The following is a 25,504-nucleotide window of genomic DNA, read 5'->3' as shown; positions in this document are numbered from 1 at the left end:
GTCCACCAACACCAGCGAAAGATCTTCTGAGGACTTTGGGTTCGACTCACAGAAAGTCATCTCTGCTCATCTTTTACCACAACTCGCACACATCTTTTCATAAATATTCAGCTACAGCATACAGTAGCAAACCAGAAGGTATCTCTTCTTTTATTGTCTCATCTCATATACTAAGTTTTGTGGAATATAGCTTGGTTCAGCCTACCCCTGTCAAGCAGAAGCTTTTACCAGTGGGATGTACACACTCGGCAATCCAGTTTCATAGACTCATCGCATGCAATAGAAGTTAGTTATAATAAGTAAAATCAACACCACCGAAGGTAATCAACATTTTATTTATAAACATACATTTACTATAAAAGCTGTTGCATTTTAGACAAGTTTTCCTAATTTCCAGAGGCATTTTAGAATAAATAAACTAAAGGAAAGATTAGCGTAATCGGTATTCAACATTAGCCCCAGCCAGGACAGCAATCCTTGTCCTTGAATGGACATGCAGATAAGGATGGTCCCCTTCTGGTTCACCAACCTTTAGGACATTCACTGAGAATTACAGATGTACTGCATCAATAACACTACATAGCAAGAGTAGGGAAAAAATACACCACAGAAAATGGGTTTGTGAAATACAGATGGGTTACCACACCTGCTCAGGTTCTCTGAAGTAGGAAGAGGCTAAATAAATTCTGAAACATCTAAAACCCGTTACATACATTGTATTTGCTTAGCAATAGTATTTTTTTGCAACAAATACATTTACATTGTAGTTCAAATGTAGTAAAGCATAAATTTTTTCTGTGCTCAAAGTTCCTGGTAAGAAATGTATCATATTTATGTGTTTACACTGAAAAAAAAAAAAAAAAAAAGGTGCGTGTGCGTGTGTGGAGATCATAGTCTGAATGAATTTGCCGTGTAAGACCCCAAAGGAAATAGAAAATCAAACATAAGCAGTTGGCAAGTAAAATTTAGAAAACTGTTTAAAATTATTCTGTGCTGGTGAATAGATGTTCGTTAGGGGGAAAAGTCATCGTCAGAGAATGTTGCTTCATTTTGCTTTACATACAAACAACTTCGCTAAAACATGCATATCTTAAACTAATTGACAGACACTGGGATCAATTTCTAAGCAGCTTCAGAGCCCCAGTGGTGTGTCTGCGGTGCGATGCATACCCCCACCCACCCCTCGCCCATGCATTTTAGTCCCACCCATGCTCCTAAGCCCGTTGGGCACTTACCCCTACGTGAATGAGAAGCGGATCTACCCTCTGTGACAACCAATCCTTTTATACACTTGGGGACTGAATTGCACATCTGAACTCTATCACACAGGTGAAGCAGTGGTAGAGACTCATAGCAAAGAGACGCACAAGCATGCATGGTCTCGTTTAAAAATTAAGCCCAGACATCATACATTCACATATTCTTAATGCAGTGCATGGAATTGTACAGATGTACAAAGTCGGCTATAAAATCTGTTTCTTGAATTTCCATGTTACCGCATTATTTGTGGGAAAATGTTACGATGACCACATGCAAAGAGTAAGCATCCTGGTTATCAAAACCCTTTAACAGTAAACCATGCAGGTGGCTGACCAAAATATTGGACATCACTTTTATTTCCAAAACATTTGTCTGATTTTTTAATTTTTTCTTTTAAAAATATTCCCCAGGTGAAGTTCACAAAGGACTTCAGCTTTTTGGATTTATTGCATCCATAAGTCATCACTGACTGTGTGCAACAGCTTTGCATTTTCTAAGGCACAGTATTAAGGAAGTGACATGTAACTTTCCCGCAGATAGTCACAATGTCCTCCAGTGATAACATCCTACATGGGTTCTCAATGACACGCAGTTTTGCATGGGTATGCAACTCACATGCAAGCATCTAGTGTTTAAATAAATAGTTGCTAGCTAGTAGAACAACTCAAAATTATTGCTTCCCTAATAACCACTTCATTTACCAACACATCAAAAGACAAGAGATGCGCACATAGATAAAATAAATCTCTATAAATTAATTTTTATCACGGTTTTAAGGCAGAATATGAAGGGGGTTCTTCCTCCATTTGAAGTTGCATCCTGAACTGCTAAAATGGGATACTTCCGCTAACTGTTTACCAAAAAGTGCTAGGGTATTATGCAATTGCAACGCATCCCCTAACCTTGTCTGTGTTATTGCGGGTAAAGTGACACAGCTCTCACCGCTGTTTCAATGAGCTGCTGGATCACTTTAGTAAGGAGCACATGCTTAATCAAAAAGCACAAAGGAAAACTGACCCAAACCCAGGCAAGTCAACGTTTCTTTGCCTACTGCTGCCGGCCTCTTCCTTGCCTGCTTTCCACACTCCTGGGTTTTGCTGGCTTTATTGGGGGAACACAGGCTCAAGGCTGTTCAGTTCCTTGCTCTGGAGGGCACCCAAACCACATGTGTTTTTCCACATGAGATTTCAACCAATGGCAATGTTTGCAAGTGAACGAGCAGATCTCAAACCAACTCAGACCATCAATGGGCAGGTTACACGCCAAAAATAAAAGCTTCAACATAGCATCAAACTGCAGCTCGGACACTCGAAATTCAGCTGTGCGTGCCCACTTGGCTGCCCCTCCCCCACACCACCTTTCACTGAATTTAAGAAGAACACAGGCTGCTGAACTTAGTAAGAAGGATTGCGCCTAAAGGGAATCTTGCCATCGTTAAGGGTATACAGTCTTTAGGTTTAATGAAGAAATCTTTATTTGAGAGAATATTAAGCTATAGTCATGAACATTACTTGAGGTACACAAACAAAAAAATCCTATCACTAAAGGTGCAATAATTTATTTGTATAACTCCTACCCTCCACTGAAGGTAATATAAACACAAAATGCTTCGGAATTACAGGATGTATTATCAAACTAGTCTCTGTATAAAAAAGTTATAGCTTCAGTTATAACAGAGAAGTCGTGCTGTGATGTTTAGTTTTTCAAATGCACTGATTAGATACTACCTTAAAATTACTTCTCAGCTCAACTTGGCATATTCTATAAAGGTTCTGTAAACTTAAACTTTTTAATTCCTAGAAATATTAAAACAAAACAGATTTATTGCATGTTTATTTTCTTATTACTTTCAAAAGAACAAGGTAACAGACTGGAAATCAGAAGCATACCTGAAAGGTGGGATTTTCTTTAATAGTACTTAGGCTCTGCCTTCCCAAACATAGTCATATATATCCTGCAAATTTCTTAACAAAGGAAAAAAAAATAACATGTCGCATTTTAAAGGAGCAGGCGCAGTGTTTGTACGAGTTTTTCAAAATGAGATGAGAGCCATGATGTCCATGGATTCAAGCTCTTACAAGTGATTGTCTGGAGGCAGCCGATACATATGAGAAGAGAGCTCCTTCTTGAAAATTATTAGCACTGAAAGTCACGTCACAATGTAGTTGGCTGTCCAGCAGCTGGGTTAAACAAAACCAAAAGAAATCATTAGTTGACAAATTTTAACAAGCATATGTAGGCTTTTCCTCAGATGATCTCTACAGTTCAGAAAAACACATCTGGAAATATATATATAATTTGTGCCCTGCTTCGTCTTCTTCCTGCAAAGCTGGGGCACTAACTGCAAAGAAGGATTCAGCTTAAATCCAGTGGAAATACATTTTCCATGCCACATGGACGAATGCATTCTGCATGAGCTTTTATTTCATTTTACTCCTGAAATATTTGTGGGTATATTTACTTGCAAGCTCTGCAGTGGCAAAACAGTAAAGCAAAAGACTGATGAGTCATCTTTAGCTGTGTCTGGTTTGCGTTATGTGGTAACACAGAGCCCTTCTGTTACTTGGTCATACAGGAAATCTTACGAATTTACATCTTGACTTTGACTTCAACACTCACAAACCTGTAACTATTCCCCATGTTTGACACTGAATACCAAGTTCCCTTCCTTGGGATGTTTGTTGTAGAGAAATAACCTACCAATAAAAGCCCATCCACTTTTATTTGAAAAACACAAATATTTTGGAACTTGGACCACTACGTAATATTTAATGCTTTTCTCTCTTAAGGTTTTTGATAATTTATTTTGAAACAGAATCATTCACAGTTTCAAATAAGCTTCTGGCAGCCAAATACTTCATTGAGATGTCCATAAGCATCTCAAAACAATTCTTATTAGTGAATTACTTATTATTAATATTTAGTAATTAATTCTGGGTTGGTCAGAGACCATCAGTTGTGCGCATAGCTGCACAGGTATTCGGATGTAGCTGTGGGGGCATGAAGGCACAGGCTTGTGCAGTCAGGCAACCGACTTTATATTTAGCATCAGACATCCTAGAACTGAAAGGCAAATCACTAACATTGCACCAGTTTGTTCTTCATTTCAGATGTGGATTCCATCAAATTCTAGTTTAAAATGAGCAACTAACTGTATTTGCAGTTTTACCAAAATCAGTCCCTTTGAAACTGTCAGTAAGAGTCAGTGTAACTTCAATTCAACTAATTCATCTTTTGAGGTTTTGCATGAGGACTGAACACAGCAGGAAGAGGCAATTCGTAGGAAAAAAGGCAAACCTTTCCCATTATTATTCTTCAGGAACCATATGCTTCCTCAAAACCTATTCTCTCCGTCATGGTCCTGGTTACCGTTGTGCTAGGTATGTACAAATGCAAAACCTTACTGCACAAAACACTGTACACAGCTCTGTACCGCATTTTCTAGCACCACTTCTGTAGAAATGATGATGGAGGGGCTGATTTCTATAGCAAATAAGCTGATAAATAATTTATTTGAGCCTTCACCTATCCTTAAGGGACCTCAGTTTTTATTTAAGCAAAAAGTATTAAGAAGAAAAGGAAAATATGACTTTTATCACCTTCCTCTCTTTTTTGTGTGAAGATGGATGTGCAAATGTGCATGTTAAGGGTCAGGACCTTATCCACATGAGGAAGGTTTATAGTATCAAGCCTGAGGGGGAAAAGCTATTTCTAAATATGGCAGGTTAAATAAATAATAATAAAAAGTTGCTAACATTTCTTGGCAGAATTTTTTTTTAAAAAATCACCAAGCAAACGGTTATACAATAGCACCCTCTAGCCCTGCTGATGGGGAAATACCTCTCCTGAAACACCAGAGAAAACTGGTCTGCTTGCAAAGGTAGGTAGGTACCTTTCCTACTCCTGCATTTCTACAGGCACTGCTTTTGCGAGAGAAGAAGGGAAATAGTAAGTGAAAAGAGCTCTGTGTCTCTACTGATCAGTTAGGACTGTAGGCAGTGAAGGTGCTCAACAGTAACATGTAACGGGAAGGCAACGATTACTCCCGTGGTTCTTTCCTGCATCTTACTCTTTCCCATAAAGTAGAAGCCAGCATGAGCACTGCCCATTTCATACCACTGGTGACACTGGGGTGAAGCTGAAATGCTCTAGAAATTTGGTATCAGTCACAGAAATCCAGGACTCAGAAGGACATTGAGGTGACCTGCTCCAAGGCAAAAAAATGTATCAAGATTTTTTTTTTTCTGACATGCAATTGTCTGGCTCCTTCTTCAAAACTTCCAGCGAGTAACACTTTAGCATGTCTGGGGGTACCACCACAGGGATTCATTACGAGTTACAGAATGGTCCTAATATTTTACATGACCATTTTGTCCACAAAGGGGGGCCTGGAGATGTAAAATATGGGAAATAAGGCCCAGGGTCCTAGACCTAGAAGTATCTACCTTGTTTCAGATGGTGTGACAGATTCAAACCTTCAGGACATCCAATATGTATGCACAGTGTAGGAGTTCACCTTTACACACAGAAACAGCCTTTTAGTCTAATACTGCTGAGCAGAGATCCTCTGGAGGAGATTTAATGAGCTTGGAAATCTTTTTTTGATACAAGAGCGTACATATGAAGGTTTGCCTTCATGTGACAAAGTTATTTGTGAGTGGCAAAGCCAGGAGACAAACCCATCAGTTAAAATCATGGCATCAGTATCGTTAAGAGTTCACTGTCCTTTGGACAGGATTTGGTACTTACTTCTGGATCGGATATAACAATCGTTGCAGTTCAGGAGACCATTTCTAATCCTGACATCTGTCCCACTTGCTGCATCTCCCAGCTGTCCCTTGCAAATGCCACACTGCCAATTGAAGAACAGAGAAAGTAAGAGATCATGCCCTACAATCTGGCACAACTCTTCCCAAATTTTGGCTTTTGTTTCAATAGTTCTTGGAACAGTGAGAAAAAATACCCACCCCCACTGCAGAACTCAGCCTGTACTCCTGTGGACAGCACCACAAAGCACTGCACATCAGTGAAGTGGTTTTTTGGAGCTAACAGTGTTTAGGACTGGATTTCAGCAGTCTCCACTTACACAGAACTGAAGCCTAGTGATCTGAAGGGAAATCTGGTGTTAACGTTACATTCTGGAGCCAGACCACTTGTGATGGACAAAGCTTAGATAGGCCACAGGTTTAGTTTGGGTAAAGGTCTAAAAGCAAAAAAGGCTTCACAAATGTCTTAATACCAATTGGGCCAGAGATAATGGAAACGGGCATTTCCTAAGTTCTCTAGAAAACACTATCTTAAGCCATTTCCAGACTGAAATACTCAAGAACAGCCAAGAAGTATTGCTGTTGAGAGCTCTGGTGAAAGCCAGAATACATCATTCATTCCATAGTCAAAGCTTTCAGGCCAGATCAATGATGGCTTCAGGACTGACCAGGATTAAAAAAAAAAAAAAATATACATATAAACCAGAAAGAGCCTCCCAAACCCTCCCCACCCCAAACCACTCCAACCCAACACTCCCCCCCCCCCCCAAACCAAACCAACCAACCAACCAAATCACAAGGTAACTAATGTTGTATTTAAAAAGCAATGAGTGCAACAGGGAAATTATATGATTCCCTCTGTAACTGAGGAAGCTAAGTTTGCTTCCTAAATCACAGCTTTTAGTCCAATTAACATCTGAAAGCAAAACAACACATTAGCTGCATTACTTCCACTGCTCTACAAACAGTCACACATACATAAGAAACATGCAAATCCCTTGGTCCTCTCATTTTCAGTTTCACATCTACAGCTCTCAACATACTCTCTCCTTGCACTTTGCATGACTTCAGATTTTTCTTAATAAAGCAAGACACATACCCTGAAGCACTGAATATGGAAATAAAGACCGAGCGTTTCAATAATCATGGCAGCTCCTTTTCCAAGAGGAAGCCCACAGGTAGAACAAAGCTTCTTTCCACTGACAGACCTAGGAGGCAAACATTATTTTAAGAAAACAGAACAGCAACTGATGCTAAAACATAGCCAAATGTTTACACAGGTTTACAGAGAGGGACAGGATGGGAGGAAGGAGCATCCGGGGGTTTCACATAAACACATTGACCCTTCAAGCCATGACGCTGAATCAGCCCGCATGTTTGCCTCACAGACAAGCAGAGGACTTAAAATGCTTGAATGCACAGCAGCTCAGACCCATTTCCCTGCCAGTCTGCTGTGCTACATCAAGGGAGATGCAAACTTCTTAATGGAGGAGAGAACCACGCCTGTGGGTTACCTAGACCTAGTCAATGCCACAGCAATCAAAGCAGATACTCACACAAATCACCCGAGTCAGACTCCTCAGCCTGGAAAATTTTCAATTTGTTTGCAAATGGTTTTGCTTACTGCAAGTCAGAAGGCAGGGATGCTGCTCTTCTGTCCAGACAAGCCGGTGAAGTCAACAGTGGCAGCCTAAGCGCAGTAGCACAGACCAGGCACCAGGTGCTTCCTAACTAATTTTGAGCTGTGCTGCTGCAGTTACATGCCTGCTACTATTACAACTAGTTGGAGCAAAACTGCAATCAGATCTCCCACTGCAACGCTGCAATACTTCAACTCTCTCCTTAAGCTTCACTCCTGTCCAGATCTTTCCAGTAAATTAGTTGTTTGATGACAGCTGGGTGAGAGATCAGGGCCCCAGGAATAACTGATACCCTTTTCCATAACGGTTTTAAATAGCACTGCAGGTACACACTTCTAGTGAGATGAACCTGAGACCAAAACGGACCCCTTGTCATGATGTGTCATCCATGTTTTTTTTAGCCAGGAATGAAACCAGGAAAGAAACTTTGGGATACTTACTGAGTTTTGAAAAGATTGTTTGATGAAATTATACACAGACAGGCAAGTTTACGGTATCTTGCTTTATGGTTTTGGTGCAAGAACATAATAAGCCAGAGAGAGATCTGGACTGCATCATGACAAAAAAGCCATTTTGGGGGGTGGAAAAGAGGGACAGACAGAAGCAGCAGAAAGACTCATCACAACCAGAAAACTGTCTTCGGTTCCATCTAATCTCTGTCACTCCTGAGCCCATCACTCTTTATCGTACCATGTACGCTGACAGCACAAGCACATCACTGTCTTGTTGCTTCATTCTCATTATTCCTTTTAAAATAACTTTTCTGGTTGTTTCTCCTCTCCTGCAACCTTAAGCCTTCTTGCTCACATCCCTCTGTGTTATTCTTAAGTCCACTGTTGTTTTCACTTCTCCACTGTCAAGAGTTATTATAAGTTAAAGTTGGATCAAAGAATAAAGTGTTTGGGGAATTTTTTAAAGAGAAGTTTTCTAATGTTTTATTGGAACAATGAATTACATCCTATCCATTGTTTCCAAAGCTGAGATTTATTTCAGGAAAAGATCTTGGAAAAGAGTCTCAGATCAGAATATAGCCGCTAAATAATATGAAGTAGCTATCACAACTAGCTACATGTAGCAAGATATTATCTGCAATCCCACCAAAACTGCAGCCTCAACTAGAAAAAAACAGAAGAAAGTGTTCGCATAAAAAAAATTCCCAATAGTTGCATGTCAATGCAAGTGGTATCAGGAGAGCTTTGCTATGAAAGATGAAGAAAAATGTTACTTAAATAGAACAAAAACTTGCTATCTTTTCTGTGTTGTATTACTTTACCCTGTTTAATAAGCCAACTCATTTTAATACACCCTAATTTATCAGTGATTCAATCAGGCTATAATTAACATTTATTTAGAGTTGTTACGCATATGCCACTGAAAGCTGCACAGCTCGCTGTTTGACAGAATCAAATCTCTAGGAGATTAGCATGAACGTAGGCATTTTTTTAAAAAAAACAACAAACAACAAAAAAAGCAAAATGCATTTCAAGTTTGGAAATTAAGGTAAGGATTTCCTTTTAAATCAGCAAGTACTGAAATGTGACAATGTCTAGAACGTGCCTTACTTCTGAGCATGTGACTCCTCACAATGAAGACAAGATCCTTTGGCTTAAGTGCCCTGAACTCATGCTTAACTGCTTACTTTGACTGGGGCTTACATTATCCTATTCCAATTTCATTGAAATTTCAATGATCAAGCAGAGTCCTACAGCTGCTTTCTGAACTGTGTTATTTGAAAACTGCAATACTGCTGAAGCAGGCAAGAGATACAGGAAGGGAGCTCCATGTTTGTTCCATGGACAGTTATGAATTGCAACATTTAGAAGAATTAATGGTGCATCCTCCTAATACTAATGTGATTTACACTGCGGCAGTTCACCAGTGAGTACAAGATGTATTTGGTCTGCAAAATTCCTTATTGGCCTTTTGTACCTGTTGGGTGACTGACTCAGACCACCAGGAGAGCAGGGAGACGATGGACCAGATCGGAAGTTCTCATGATAGCCTGCCCTAAAATACAGGAAAGAAAATGCATTACTACAGCTGAAGAACAATTAAAAACAGGTTTTGTACAGAGAAATTCCAGCTGGTGAATTTCAGGATTCCCAGTGTAAAGATTTTATCTAAGGTAAAAAGGTATAAACTTGCTGTCCATTGCTGTTTTGATACAATGAAAAATAGCACACTTTTTTTTGGTTCTGAGTCTTGGTTTGCTGGCTGCTTAGTCAGGTCACCAGCTATGTGCAGACTCCTACCCACCTATCAACCCAATATAGCTCCCACCATGATGAAGGACGGTTAAGCCAAGGCACACCGTCTTGTACTCGCTGTTGGCCAGGAGATGTGCTCAGAAGCACACTGGTAGAGCAGAGGTAGGGTTGTTGATGGAGAGTCTGTGCCCTTTACTGAGTAAAAAGAAACCTACACTGAAAAGTGACTTATTATTTGTATTCATTCTGCCCTGCAAGAATTTGGTGAGAAAAAAACATGCATGTTTTTTGTTATCAGAAATCATAGGATTGATTCAACCTCTCACTGCTTAAAGCTGTTTACAGATTAAATAACAATTTTCTCAAACACACACACAAGCAGTTTGTTATGAGGAACAGGTAATCAAACCTCAATCTACATTAGTTTTGACTGGGTACAAGCTTCATAGAGGTAACATGTTTTGCAGGAGACTGTGTTCATATATATGCTAATCAAAACAGATGTTCCTTTCTCATTACACAGATACACTTTTTGCAAATATTAGGCAAGCAGTTATTTTGTTTACTGAAAGAACTGGTGTTACCTTTCAGTAATGCTTACTCAAAAACACACGGCAAAGCATCAGAGAAGAAAAAACCTCACCAAAATTTACAGCAGAAAGAAAATACTCATGTCTGTGTATCTTCTTTTAAAAGCTATAGTCCTTGAAGAACTAGCAAGTAGCAATTGATGTGTGCTTGGAAGCTGGGGAATGATTCCAACTTCAAAGAGGCAGACTTCACATGACATTCCCACCACAGTATTTAGCCACTTACTAGCTATCAGTGTTTGTCTCAGGCACTTAAAACAAATGAAGCACACAAACAGTTATGCAGATGAGTGTTTAAAGAGCTAAGGAGAAAGAAGACAGAGAGTGGCAAGCAGGGGGTAGGCTCCCTCATGGAACCAGTTCCTAGGGTACCCATAATGAGAAACGAAGTGGATAAATGTTAGCAGCCTTGGTGGGAAAGCCAGGCATCAAAGGTGCCTTCACACTGCAGGAATACCCATGAAACTTAACCAATAAAGAACGCTGAGTAGGAATATAGGGGAGAACAGAGTGAGCAGGACTTCCCAATCTCTGCAATAACCTTTATTTTACGCTCTCACCTCCTTGTTTCCCCTGCAGAGTTTGGCTGTTGTCCCGCATTCTGGCCCAGGAATGGTCTCTGCCGAATGTCCTCTGCGCGATGCGGGGACTGCTTTGTCAGCAGCTGCTGATTCCAGGAGGCGTCTACAACAGGAGGTGGGGAAGTCTCAGTACTTGAGACAAAACACTTCTGTCAGTGCTTACAGACCAGCATAGCTTGTGGGCGTACCGTAAAGGAGATGAGATGTACTGTTACTTAAAATTAAGTTCTCAGAAACCCCACACAAAGTCAGAGACAGGCTCTGCTACACCACTCTGCTACTCTATGGAATAATGTCTCCGTGTATTACTTTCATGTACACATGACCCACCCTGATGCTGCCTCTCAGTTTCTGAAGGGGGAAAGGGAGAGGTCAAGCCAGTCATCCACAAACAGCACTTGGGAAAATAAAGTATTGCTGTCACAAGGAAGGAAGCACCAGAGAGACTGAAACTTCTGTGGTGCCTGGGGATCCGAACTCCTCAACAGCAAGCAAGAGTTAAGAGGAAGGTGGTGCAGTCACTGCTCTCCATGAGACTGCTGATAAACAGTAATTCCCTTGTAATTTCCGTCTGCGTTTCAGACGGTTGCACAAGGCTCAGTGACAGTAACAACCTCCCAGCAATACGCAATGATCTGCGTGATGCCCAGGCAGCCAACCGTCCCATCTTTGAGACAGACCGCACTACCTGGATCCTTCCAGATGAATTTTGTGGCGCACAGCCTCACCCTGCCATGCACCAAACAGCTGATTTAGAGAAGAGAAACTTCCCTGGGGCCTGTGAAAGGCTTGTTACCTATTTTTGATATCAAGGCAATAAAACCGTAGTCCAGACTATTTAAGGACTTAAGGACAGAGCAAGGATGTGATGTTTTAAGGGGCAAGAAAGGAGCTGTCAGAATACTTGTAGGGGACCAAGTTGTTAAAGAGAACCTAGAAAAACCCTGACTAGCAGAAGTAGTTAAAAACCGCCAAGCCTTTGAAGTTTGCTTATTCACTACTACAAATCCACAAGGACAGATTGCTGGGCAATATCTTCTGCTTGCTTTATTTGAGCAACCTTAATTAAAGCACTAAAAATACAATAAAATCAAGACAGGGAAAGCAAACCTGCTGAGTTTTATAAACTGAATTTGCATTTAGAACAATAACACTGAAATGTCTATCCATGGATGTTTCATTTTTTAGAATCATCAATGTTTATGCTAGACTGAAAACAAAAATCTAAAACTCTATTTCAAAATCTACATTTGCCTTCTGTCTTTAGTCCTACTTATTTACTTTCCGCTGTTCACATGCATTAGATAATGACGCTAAATTAATGAATTTGCCTTTTTTTAGGGTGACCCGGTTGACAGCAATGCTTTGGGGAAATTCCTTGATTCAAAAAACACCAATACTTACGGAAGGTTAAGAAATCTATTAATTTTAAATGTCATCAGACATTTCTAATGACACAATTGAGACAGGTGTCACTTTAGGCTTGGCTTGAATACATTATACACCACAGGTAGCGATTTTTACTTGACTGAAATGGACATGAAGAATCTAATTAGCTATCAAAACACAAATTAAGTGTTGGAAATACGTTCTCTGTATCAAGATAAATCCTATATGTATGTAAGATTATGTAAAAGATGGAAGATAACTGTGTTCACTACTACTGTAAACATGCAGGCCTATAAAAGAGATTCCTCTCTGCTGCTGAAATGCTCACCTCTGATGGAAACAAGATGATTTTAAAATTCACCTTAACATATTTATCTTTGCTAACAGAAAATAACTTTTGAGTCTGACACATTCACATTTTGAAGGCATATGTGTATTTTCAATTTCCAGAATTCTCTGAGTTAGATTTCTGCAAGATTTCTATCTGGAAAAGCATACATGCATATGAAGAGTCTCAACGCTCACCCTGAGTTAATGGCAGGTTCAGCCTGGCAGGCGAGCTGCGCTCCATCGCTGGCACATGGTGCTCCTGTTCACCTCCTTTCAAGATACCTGTCTCTGGATGTCCTGAGAGCACTTTATTTCCACTGCCAATAAAAATAAGTCACATTGTATAAATAAAGCCGGGAAAAATTCCCCCTAGAATATAATGGCAAAATCAGAGGTTTGATTTTTTTGCAAAAAGATTTTTGGTTTTGTGTCAGCAATGACAAAGCAATGAGGATAACTGTCATGAGTTAACAAGTTTGTCTCCAAATAAGCTAAGTCTTTCTGCTTACTTCATGCACTGCCACTGAGACACGCTGGAGATCATTCTGGATTTGTGGAAAACGGCTTCTTTGCCAGAGAAACAGCTTTTCACAGTGTTCTCTATGCAGTCAGCATTATTAGATGCTTCTCAACTTTGTGAAAGCTGTTATTAACAGTTGGGCAAAGACCAGGACTTTGAACACCATCTAGAAAGTTTGGGTATGGCACTTCTGAGATATCCAGGCAATCTCACGCAGATCCTGAATGAAAACAGCTACCTCTCCTTTATTCCTCTAAATGGCTTGTGAAACTTGTACACAAGACACAGTGCAGTGACATACAGAGATGTCTGAGCTATCTAAGCTCCGACCTGGCTGATGTGACAGCCTCTTGGCAGAGGCACATCCTGAGAAGGCAAGCCACCTGATACACAAAACTAGCAGTGCACATCACCATATATGCATAAGCTTGTGGCAAGTGATTATTGATCAGGATATATTACACCTCTCACCAGACAACCAGATGCTGATGGTCCAGCATCAGTCATGGGCAGATGTGACATCCCAGAAGTCTACAGAATGCAAACCTCCACAGGGCTAAGAAATGCTTAGGTTTGATCCATACCTTCTCTTTTCTTGCCAGAGTTCATGTTCCTTGCTTTTCAGAGATGGCATACCGTCCTGCTCCCAGAGCAGCTTTTTCTGCCTTGTAACTTCTTTTTGTTTGCCTTCCTCTGGAGAGCTGTTTGAATCAGTTGAGTTCTAGAAGACAGTATGGAAGGAACAAGGAGCTTCCCTTGAATTTGGCATCAGCAAATGCATAGGAAAAGTACCAGCTCTCCCCAGATACACTGTGTTGACACACCTTATTATCATAAAGAACATCTCACATTATACAGTGGAATCATTTGACCTTGGTAAGGCTAACTTTAGATTTAACGAAGGCTTCAGATGAAACAATCAACTAATTGGACAAAATTGACTGTAAAAAAAAAAAGTTAGGGACTGACCAATTATGAGATAGTGTTCAGGATGACAAAATAAAACTTCCCGCTACATATTTTTGGCAGAAATCCTTGAATGACATTGAGAGTCTAGACAGTCTCCCATTGGACTTGGGAGGACTTTGTGAGGGACCTCGGATTGTTGTCTCTCCTGGGCAATGTGTTACTCAGACACATTGGGCATTCTCAAATGGCAACACCAGTACTACTTCCAAAATGGTACTGGAGTGGATCATGCATGACTAGTGGAACTTGAGTAAGCCAGAGCATGAGATCTTTCACTTCTGGGTGCAGGCAGTGCCCTGAACGTGGCATAAGCAACTCCACCAGGAAGTTACTGCTACACAGCCATGTGGAAAATGGGCCGTGGCTGATGCCCCTGCACAGGGGTGAGTGATAACAGAGACAAGGAAGGGTAAGAGGAGAACCAGATGATACAGTACTCCTAATCCTGGAGTTCAATGGAAAAAGGCAGATTTCTTGGGTGTGGGTGACTTAGGCAGGAGAAAATTATGTTTGGGAATCCCACATTTACTCTACTGATCTCACCTGGGCTATCATTCTCTGATCTCTGATGAATCCTTATTTAATTAGATGCTAGATGCATTGAGTAAAACATTTTGTCCTGCATAAGTAAAAAAAAATAAAATCAGAGAATAAAAGTTCCTCTCTTTGTTTTGCTGCTTTCTGGGAGGAATAGTGGGAGAGAAAAGGAGGAAAAGTGGGGAGGCAGGATTCAGTCTCATCTCGGACATGCTTAAAGCGCTGTCTTACACCCAAGATTTTCCATGCAGGGAAATAATTTCAGATTTTGTTGGTTTTGAGAAGGTAGTTAAACAGAAACAGGTGACTTTTTTCACAGCACCAGTTAAAGAAGAGAAGCAGCTGCACCTTCTGCTCTAGTTAAAAATGGGATGGTAGTGGTTTGGTTGGGAGTATGGCTCTTCAGTTGTAGAAGTGTACAAGCTACAGCACACTGAGGTATCACTAGTTATGGAAGGATCCAGGGAATACTCTTACTCTTACTGTTCCCAGACTTTGTTAGCCTTTAGTGAAGAATGAAACTTTGCACTGAAGATGGCTCAGTTTTTATGCCTTACTAGTCCACGAGAAACTCACCACTGTTTTGTTTCCTTCAGTTGTAGAGGAAGAAGATGAGAGGAGTTCAGCAGAATTTGAAGAAACAATGAATGGAACTACAGTATCCTCAATTATCTTACGTTCCTAAAAAAGGATTGGGAGAGGGTGGAGGTTAAAAATACAGAATGTCAACAATGAGCTTAAGAAGCAGAAGCATAAAGTTTGGCTAAGTGTCATATTTAGATGGCTAGGTAAGGACCTGTTGTATTAAGAATAATGGTAACACCTCAAATTTTAATTTGCTTCAATGTTTTGCACTACCTTTCCTTTCACCATTACCATCTTTGAGATGGGATGTCCAAAACTGGGAAGAATATTCCACTTGGGATGGCACCATTGTTTCTCACAACATCAGTCCGTTAAATTTCATATAAAAACATGAAATTACACTTGGTACACAAGAAATTTATTTTGAAAGTTGAAAATACATTTCTTGTTCAGATCACAAGTATGGCCCTCAAGCACAGGTGACATCAGTTTGCATAATGCACAATTAGTTAAACTGGAAATATCAACATTTTCCAATTTCCTGCAATATGACATTTCCAATTTCCACATATGACAGAAGAAAATCACTATCTTCTATATTAATATTCTACAACTGCAAGCTTTGAACGTTTCCTGTCTATTTTTTTTTTTTTTTAAACAAGGCCAGTTTACAAAATATCTACATGATCAAGCCCAGGGCAGACAGCAATATCATCTGGAGTCCCACCAAGTCCAGGCACCAAAGTATACGCCAAAATGCAAAAGGCTCTGCCTCCAGAGGGAAGTCTGAGTGTGCCCACACACAACCGCACTGACTCATCCAGACTTGCATAGTAATTAGACACCTCCACCTATGCGGAGGTTGTGAGGATAACCTGTCTAAATATTTAAGTATTTTTCCTCAGCACTTATGGTAATGTTTAAGAGAAACAATCCTGAAAATTCAGCCCTGAGAAGGCTTTTCATTAATTCATCTAGGTATGGGATTTCTTAGTTATGTTGTGGGTGCATTTAAATACAAAAATGTCAATAAACAACCTCCTCCTTTGAGCCTTATACCTCCTCGTAGTATCTGCGCTCCTCCTCTTCAACTTCTCTCTGGGCCTTTTCCCACTCCTCTTTCAGCTTGTCCTGCTCCTTCTGATACTTCTCCTGTAAGAGGACACAGACACAGGTAAATTCAGAGCATTCTGTATTAGGAGTAAATTCTGTAGTATTTCCACAGTGAAAATGAAACTTGAAACATCCATAGGTGTCAAACAAGTGCTTCCTTTCCTCCTCTCCCCAGTTGTTTCTAGCACTTACATTTAACACCTTCAAACCACAAAGAGCTTTTAACATGCTAGAAGAAGTTTAATTTGTTGGAATTTTTTAAAATTTTGTACAGAAATGAAATTTATGCTCAAAATTTTCAGTAATTCCTTGTTTATTATAGTGTTAAGAGTTTCAAAAAACTATCACACACCCCAAAACACTTATGCATGGATTTTACATTAAAAAAATTCTGCAAAGTAGCATATAAACAAGCAGGTTTTGCAGATACTGGTACTAACCTAAGACAGATGCCAGTACAATTTAACGTACGATTGTATGAATCATGACTGATGAATACCTGTGCAAGTTTAAAAGATAAATGAATAGTGTGTACAGGTTTGAAGAAGGTAAGCTTATAATTAGCTAGGTAGCTTATTTTCCTTGTTGATGGAATTATTTCTTGAGAATTGTTTTCACACGGTTTTGCATGAAAAATTATCTTAAAGAGATCTTTAAAACTGTTTGACAGAACTGGTTTGAACATGGGGAAGAAGAGTGACTTCCATATCCCTTTTACATCAGTTCCAGCTTCTTTTCGAATTAGAAACCACATCTGCCTAATACAGAAAAGATGCATTTACTATTGATAGAACACTCACATATGCTAGAAAAATTATGATGAGATTTTTACACCATTTTAAGAGGAAAAAACCATATTGGCTAAAAAGAAATAATCTCAAGAAAGCAGCAGAGACACACACAAGCCATTCTTAAAAGATGAAAAGACTCTGTTTTATTATTCTCCATTGTTTGACAGTTGTTTGCTCTTCTGTTACATGGAGGAAAGATCTGATTTCTTTGGGACTAAACCTAATCAGCTTCAAAAGACACTACTGACTGACTGGGAAATTCAAGTTCCCAGGGCCATTGCACTTTTTCCAACTAGGACACAAACCCAGACCTTTTACAGCTTACTGTACCACTAGTGGTTGTAAGCACTAGTGGTTGCAAGCAGTGATTGTTTTGAAGGGGTTTCCCCATCTCATAAAAAAAAAAACCCAAACCCTTCCTGTCCAAATTTAGCTTGAAGTTTTCCAAGAAAAAACTGTGAGCACAGCAGAAGTCTATGAAAATCTATTAAAACCATCATTTTAAAGAAGAGTCGCATAGGTGTCAGGGTCGGCAAATCATCAGTCTTGAGAAAGTGGCTCCAAGTAATTGAGAGTCTCACAGTCTATGCTCAACATACTTTAAATATAGTTGAGGATCAACATTTGGTTTAACTCTGCACTGGAATGCAGAACCAAGTCCTTTTGGTCTTTCCATGGAGGGGGGAAGGGAGATGTAAGAGTGCCCAAACCACAGGGAACGTGCATATATGCTCATTTTACTGCTCATCTGCCACAGAATTCACTCAAGCATCCACAGAGGATGTGGAAAACAAGACACAAAATGCCCAACTTTTGTCCAAAGGGACAATTCAACAGCTGAACCACATGGTGGAAGACATGTCGTTTCTTCCCTACCTGTAGCAAGCGTTCTTGCTCATGCTGCCACCTTTCCTGTCGCTTTCGCTCTTCTTCTGGATCCCAGGACCAAAAATTGAAACGCTTGCATGGAAGAAAACCAAGCTATTAGACTTTGACACTACACTTCACAAGGCTACCAGAGAAAGCTGTACTTCAACCGGCCTGTTCCTGGTGATGATGTTAAAACGGGAAATTGAGAACTAGATAATAGTTCTTTCAGTGAGCAGACAATATTCTTAGCTTCATTGACACTTGGGATTGCCCACAGGTATCCAAATGATAAAATAATAATTTGGTTTGCAAAGAAAGGCCTGGGAAACTTCAACTGGAGGGGAAAAAAGGAAGAACAGAGATACCTGCAGGTACTCAAATTTAAAGAAAACATCTATTTTGCTTCTTTATAATCTTCTGTGCAACATGCAAAGCAATTTGTGATTGTAGAAAATATTCTCTCATTTCCTACGGCTGCCAGCACAACAGCCTATAGCGGTTTTTAAAATTGTTGTCTACAATGAAATAAAAACTCAGACTTCACTACGGATCCCATTACATGATAAATGTTTAAAATCCTTACAATGAGAGCAATTTTAGACACTTGATGTCATATCCCTTTCCACTAAAAGTTTTATATGAATCCAATAGAGAGATGATGTCTGTTTTTTATGAAACAAATAGAATATGAAATACTGTGTACTTCAGAGTAGCATTTGTGGTGCTGGTTTTGGGTTTCTTTTTCCATTGAGGAGATAGTAGAATTGTGGTCTCCTCTAATTTCTATGCATTTAAAATAGAATGGATAATTTAGAATTACATATTGTTTTGAGACTGCGAAGCTTTAGTGGCTCCAGCAACCAAGTACCACTTCCTCTGGATAGGAAGAGAATGCATAAATCCCAGATTCAGACCATGTCTTGTATTTTTCCTCTCTCATTTCCATGAGAAAAAAAATAATCTCATTCTGATTTGGGGATGTTACAAGACATTTTGCATAAAAAATTCACTTTTGCTAAACACATTTCTCTAAACCAAACAATGATGCAAAAAAGGTACTCACATTTGATTTGTCACCACTATCAGAATCAGCTATTAAAAAAACAGAAAAAGTGAAGATTAAATTTAGCACAGCAAAATGTGCTTAACCTGCAATTAAAGCTACATTGTATCTGTATAAAAAAGGTTCATGTTAGTTTCCTATTTGCTCCCACAACCAAATGCAAGGATGAATCGCAAGCAAATATACCAGAAAAACCGATTACACCCATCACCAACAAAACTACTTTTTATTTGGGTATAGAGGAGCACAGTATTAACTAACTCTACCAGTATTAGCTACTCTACCACTAGCTAATGCCATCTACTTCTGGCCACAGACTTTAGCAGTTTTTGGACACCGAGAGTTACCTACCTTGATCTACTTTTCCCTTTGTGATTCAGTGCAAGGAAGGAAAAAGCACAGCAAAGCTAAAAGGATGGGACTACACTATTCAAGAGCCACAGTTACGAAGAGAACATTTGCCATTTTCCATCCAAATGTCTTTGGAAATTAGGCTGATTTAAAGAAATTAATGAAAAAGTATTTATAGGCAAGTGATTTCATTTGGGTGCCTGAAACCAGAGCATCACAACAATGTGCCACCCAACAGCTCTTTGTCAACTGTGCAGCAGGAATAGACACTTTCTACAAAAGCGAGAGGTAGAACAAGTCCCCGTAATCATCAGCTTTCACCCCAGCCCCATGTCTGAAGACACCTACGACTGGAGGCAGCAGAAGGGCTGAAGCTGGTCTTAGCGCCGCATTTACCTGACTGCGAGAAAAACTGTGAGCGCCGCCAGTTGTTGCGAACCCTAAGCGGAACCGTGGCCCCGCGGGGCGGCTCTGCAGGCGACGGCACGGAGACAAAACAAGAAACAGTGTGGTCAAAAGGTGATGACGGACTCTCAGACCCGAGCCACCTCAGCCACGAGAGGGGTTTTGACTAGAGTCACTTCGGCCCATGGCAGCTAGTCTACAACGCCCCTTCAGATGACACAGCCTGCCTGTATTGAAATGCTATTTTTGTGACATGGCACCTGGCCTTACACGGGAGCTCTAGCACACTAATGTCAGTCCAGGGCAGCCACCCCTTCAAGTCTGCGTGGTGCTCACATTCATTCCTATTGCAGACAGAGGTTTTAAAGGATTTTGTGATCCTTTCGGCGCTGTACGTGCCGTGAACACCAGGGAGCAGCCAAGTGTTTCAGCATCACTCAGAAAACGGGCGACAGACCTACAGCCTGTTACTTGATGTTTGGATTCATTCATGCCTAACACAAAACCATACTGCTCTCAAAGCCTGTTTGGAACGCGCCTCTCCACTTAAAGCAAGCGAGACTTCTATTCCCTTCCTGACAAGCCTGTTTTCCACAGTGGATCACCTTCAGTAATTTCGATCTTGAAAACACTAGGATAATCGGTATATTACCTATACCCAAACTATCAACCCAGTAAGTTCTTAGCGGGAAGAAAACTTCAGATGATCTTTCTCTCTTTCTTTCATGATACCTACATATATGCGTATCGAAAACTGAACGACCAAACATTATCAATCTCAAGGAAAACTTTGTCATGAAGGCAAAGAAAAAAAAGTTCTGATTTGCAAGAACTCGTGATAGGCACAGGTCAAATTCAGGGATGTGACCAGGTCTGTGTATTGTTCATCCACATGATGAACATGATGCTCCACATGAGCAGCCGAGTGCAGAATCTATCTCCAGAAATTTTTATTGTGAGATAAAAAATAAAACCAATTGCTAAACCCTTTTCATCTGTGAGCAGCAGTACTAATAAAATATAACACTCATCGACATGATACAGCTTTTATTGCTAGGCCAGATAAGTGCATTTTGGCTCCAAAACCCTCCAGGTCATTGATCAGGCACTTCTCCCTGAGCACCACACACACATATTCAGTTACTGTCTGGCTGAGTTCTCCAGATGCTTTTTGCTCACCTTGTAGACCAGAATTCTGCAGAGTAACTTGGCTGGTCTCGGGTAGTTTCTTTAAAAGTGGCAATACTACAGTCCCCTCTTGTTCCAGGGCTTTGGGGTTCATCACCTGTTCATTCATTTGGGAGCAGAAAACAGAATTAAAAGATCAGCAGGTTCGATCAAAGGTTAGCTTAAACTCTTTCTACTTATTTTCTGAATCAACTAAAAGATGAAGCCTCCATCTCCAGAATTACATGGAGTTGCAGTACTGAAATCCTGGAAATAACTGGTAGCTGGGTTTTTTTTGACATTCACACTATCCTGTATACCAAAGCCGATCCTAACCCAGGACCAACATCTAACTTACCTGACAGAGCAGTATGGCCACAGCCATTTGTCACCTCTGCCACCACCTGCACTTGCTCAGCACTTCAACAGGACTAGAGGGTAAGCTCCACTGCCTACACCTTCTGGGTACTCTGCCCTGCCAACACACGGTGGGACTGGGGTTTGCAGGTTAAATTCTCGTTTCTGCTCCAGCCAGTTTACAGGTTCAAATGCTACCAGCAGACACTGGGGAGCTCCTTTGGAGGGGGAACCCTCTGGTGACCATAGGATTTGCCACAGAAACCATCCTCCAGGGTCATTCCCTGGCAGATTGTTTTGAATGAACTCCTGAGGTGACAGTATATAGCTAAAACTCCAATTTGCACAATAAACATTTATCTGTGAGATTTTTGTTTTGTTTTGTTTTCCACTCCCTCTCTTTCTTGCCCGTACATACCTCTGGCACAACAGGGAGCTCTGCTTCCTTCTGCTGCTCCATTTCAGGTTTCTTCGCATCTTTTTCACTTGAAGCAGCTTCATCTGAAGGGACAGGACTGGGAAAAAATTCTAATCTCTTCACAACAGGGCTGGCACAAGCTGCAGTTGCCTTGAATTGCTTTTGATCTGAACCTAATCCACACATGTAAGAGATAATATTACAAGGTTAAGGTATTTTTTTCAAATAAACTGTTGACCTATTTCTTACAATCCAATTTCTTACTGGATATACTTTGAGCCTATTTACTGCATGTCTGGAAAAAATAATCTTACAGGAAAAATTAATCTCTCAGAGAAGACAAGGCTTCAAGAGTGAAATTCATCTGACAAAATGTAGGTGCTTACACTTGACTTGGGCATCACGGGACACCCTTAGCAGTCAACAAAGCCAGAGAGGCAGTTCTTGGGGAAGAGTCACCCAAACTATTTCAGATGCTCCTCTTTGGCCGAGATGAGCTGTCACATACGACGTGCCTACTGAGGTACAGATCTCTGCTGAAGTTGTGTGATGAATCCTGTCCTAAGATGCTATCCAGACAAGGAGCTATACCACAGTTAACAAGGTCTCGTCAGCGCTGGAGGATATTTCAGCTTGCCTGTTTCCACTAAACCATGTCAGTCAAGCATCAGACAGCCAACAAACTGTGCTAACAGGAAGCCTTGGACTGGAATAACCTAGTTGTCATTCAGTTCTTAAAAAAACCTAACAAATTGATGCTGGTTTATGGGAGAAGGGACCAGGAGTGCACGGGCCTACAGCTGAGGACTGTGACAGCTAAGCTACTGTCAGCTCGTAGCACCATTAGAAGCAAAGCAGTTGCCAGCATCCCAGGTAGTGCATAAGCACCCAGACATTTCTGTAACCTCTTAAAGCAGAATCTCAGCCCTGTCCCCTCTCCAACCACGTCAGCAGTGGCAACTTCTGAAAGTACCTCTTTGACAGGCTAGGAGAGTGAGCTAAGAAAGAGATGCACCCCCAGGCTCCGCTAAGAACACGCACACATGCAGAGACAGGAGATGCTGCTGCCGCTAGGCAGATGCACACCACTTTGTAGCAGTTCTCACACCATTAGTGGCGCAGGGGTCACAGCATGGAAGGATCTGGCTTGCACTGAACAGCAGAGGAGGTTGCTCATTCTACAAGAAGGTCACAAAGTTTGGACCACATCTATCCCTCCAAAGCAGGTATAATGAAAACCCACGTTCCTTTACCATTTCAAGTTTTACAACGCTATCTCAGTTTTGCTTGCCAGCCAGTATTACACTTTGCTACCAATAGTTAATGTTTAGCATTTCTCACAGGTGTGGAGCCTGACACAAGGTGGCTTTGTGATTTGTAGGCAAACACCACCAGCTCATCACTGCTGACTCTTGAGAGGAGAATTCGCTTGGTTCACCACAAGATTGCAGTGTCTACATTACCTGCCAGGTGCAATTCAAGATTGTTAACCTCTGTGCTTTGGCATCTACCAGCCAAAGCAATTAAGTCAGCTAATGAGCCTTTGCGAACAGCCCATGTGCTTCAGAATCTTGTAGCACATCCAGAAAAGGCTGGATATGCTTCTAATCTTGGGGGAATGGTACTCCATTGATGTTTGAGGCCAAAACTCAATTGACTGTCACAATTATCTTCAACAAATAGGGGCATTATGTTTGCATACCAGCTACAGTCAGAGACCTCATTTAAATACTTGCTTCACACAGTACTTTTTACTTGACCCATACCAAGCTGAACTTTGACAGACCCCTTTTAAAAAACGAACAACAAAAAAAAAGAGCATGAGCTTAGTATGATAGCGGGCAGTACGTAAAACACCTACTCAAAGGTAACATTCCAAAAATATCCTTTTGAGGAAAACAGCTTCATATTTTACCAGAAAATTCCTTTCCCTAGATCGAGAATCATGCATGAAAGCTTTAAAGCAAAGCATCAGGAGTGTGCACAATACTATTTAAAGCCCCTACGAGGACTGAGGTGTCCTTCCTTATTCTCCTTCCCCACTTCTTAAATGTCTTGGGGTGGGGTGGGGGTGGTGGGGAGGAGGAAGCATTGAGAAGGCGCTCTCACTGCTGGTAGCTCCTGCCCTGGTTGCCTTCTGGTTACAGCCCCGCGGCACCAGCCTCCCACGCACACGCAGGCTCTCGGGTGGGTCAGTTGAACCACGCCGGGACAGAACAGCCCGGGCTGGAAGGGACCTGGGAAGATCACCTGGTCCCACCTTCCAAGGGAAAGGGAGCCGAGCAGAGCCTTCCTAGCACCCTGTCCAGTCACGCCGTGAAAACCTCCAGCCGTGGGGACCCTACCACATCCCTCCGGAGGCTGCTGCAGCGAACGATCGCTCCTAGCACGAAACGTCGTTCCGCCGTCGGGATTTCTGACACCTGCGTTTCCTAATGAGGCCTCTTGGTGCCGCTGCAGGCGCACTCAGGGCCTCCTGCCGCGGCGGGGTAACGCCCGGCCCGGTCGGGGGCAGCGGCGGGGGCAGGGGCAGGAACCCACCTGGGGGGGGTCGCGCCGGGCTGGCCCCGCCCGCGCCTCCCGGGCCAGCTCCAGCCTGCTGGCGGGCGGCGCTCTCCGCGTCCACCGGGGGGGCCTGCGGGGAATAACAGTAGAAACGCAGTGAGTACAGTGGAAATACAAGCGTGGGGCAATTCCTCAAGGCAGCGCTCGCTGCTTCTTCGCAACGCGTTTGAACCACAGCGCGGCAGGGAGCGCGTTTCGGAGCAGTACGTGCTGCTCGGGTGTTGCATCCCTGGGCTTTAATCTCCTTTCCAACCCATTCAGTAGCAGACATTTATGTGGTTGGTTTGGAATAGCTCCTACAAGCTTTTAAAACTGTAGGATATCTTGGACTGTGTTAGCCGGAGATAAGCATATGTTTCACCCCTAGTTTCCTTTTCCAGAATAACACAAAAACGTATGCATTAGTGAATACATAGCACATACTAGGGCTTGAAAAGTGGCAAAGCAATTAAATACTTCCTTTATTTCACGGTTGTCTAAACAATCTGTTATCTGAAGGGAAAAGCCAGAGTCAGTATTAAAAGTAATGAAATACTTGAAACACTATTAAGAGATGACTGGAAAAATATGGCAAGACCGTATCGAGCCAGTAATTCACATGCCTTTGAAAGGCCATCTTTCTGGCCCGGGACAGGGCTGCTGCTGAGCTACAACCACGCTGTCAAAACAGGGGTAGCACTGCAGCTGATGTGTTTAGCAGCTTCCACCATACATCCACTTTCCTAGTAGACAAATCAAGAAAAACCTGCGGCAAACTGATCAGCTACTGCACAGCGATTCTAATGCATGAAAGATCTAGAAAATGGCAAATCTGACAGAGGAAAATAAAAAAAGCAGACTACTTTTAGAAATAAAAGGTGATGTATTTCAGAAATAGTCTGTTGCAGACTTGCTTTCCTGTCTTACCCCCACCCTTCCATCTCATCAACAGCTGCAAGGGAGGAAATCCGATTAAATTTTCCCTTTTTGGGGGCAGAATTCAGACCACCACCTTCTAAACTGATCCTGTTTCCCACCCCTACAGCCCATC

At 41.4% G+C, this 25,504-nt stretch overlaps 1 protein-coding gene across 2 annotated transcripts in view; it reads right to left on the bottom strand.

Moving 5' to 3' along the window:
* Positions 1 to 316: 316 nt before the first annotated feature.
* Positions 317 to 25,504, bottom strand: part of LIMCH1 (LIM and calponin homology domains 1) — a 181,361-nt gene continuing 156,173 nt past the window's right edge. Inside the window, exons 21-35 of one of the 2 annotated variants that reach the window (XM_080373762.1) lie at positions 24,451 to 24,544; positions 21,910 to 22,082; positions 21,147 to 21,252; positions 19,959 to 20,033; positions 19,212 to 19,240; positions 18,155 to 18,238; positions 16,434 to 16,526; positions 15,366 to 15,470; positions 13,868 to 14,004; positions 12,959 to 13,080; positions 11,024 to 11,147; positions 9,596 to 9,673; positions 7,126 to 7,234; positions 6,010 to 6,112; positions 317 to 3,440 (exon numbers count right to left, since the gene is read on the bottom strand). In XM_080373762.1, coding sequence (XP_080229888.1) covers positions 3,415 to 3,440; positions 6,010 to 6,112; positions 7,126 to 7,234; positions 9,596 to 9,673; positions 11,024 to 11,147; positions 12,959 to 13,080; positions 13,868 to 14,004; positions 15,366 to 15,470; positions 16,434 to 16,526; positions 18,155 to 18,238; positions 19,212 to 19,240; positions 19,959 to 20,033; positions 21,147 to 21,252; positions 21,910 to 22,082; positions 24,451 to 24,544 — 1,458 coding nt within the window. In that variant the 3' untranslated portion in view covers positions 317 to 3,414. The remainder of the gene's footprint in view (positions 3,441 to 6,009; positions 6,113 to 7,125; positions 7,235 to 9,595; positions 9,674 to 11,023; positions 11,148 to 12,958; positions 13,081 to 13,867; positions 14,005 to 15,365; positions 15,471 to 16,433; positions 16,527 to 18,154; positions 18,239 to 19,211; positions 19,241 to 19,958; positions 20,034 to 21,146; positions 21,253 to 21,909; positions 22,083 to 24,450; positions 24,545 to 25,504) is intronic. The other variant, XM_080373763.1, reaches the window with a different exon arrangement.

This window comes from Falco punctatus (genome assembly GCF_963210335.1).
Source record: "Falco punctatus genome assembly, chromosome: 1".
Classification (NCBI taxonomy): Eukaryota; Metazoa; Chordata; class Aves; order Falconiformes; family Falconidae; genus Falco; species Falco punctatus.
This window is presented reverse-complemented; position numbering and strand designations above follow the sequence as displayed.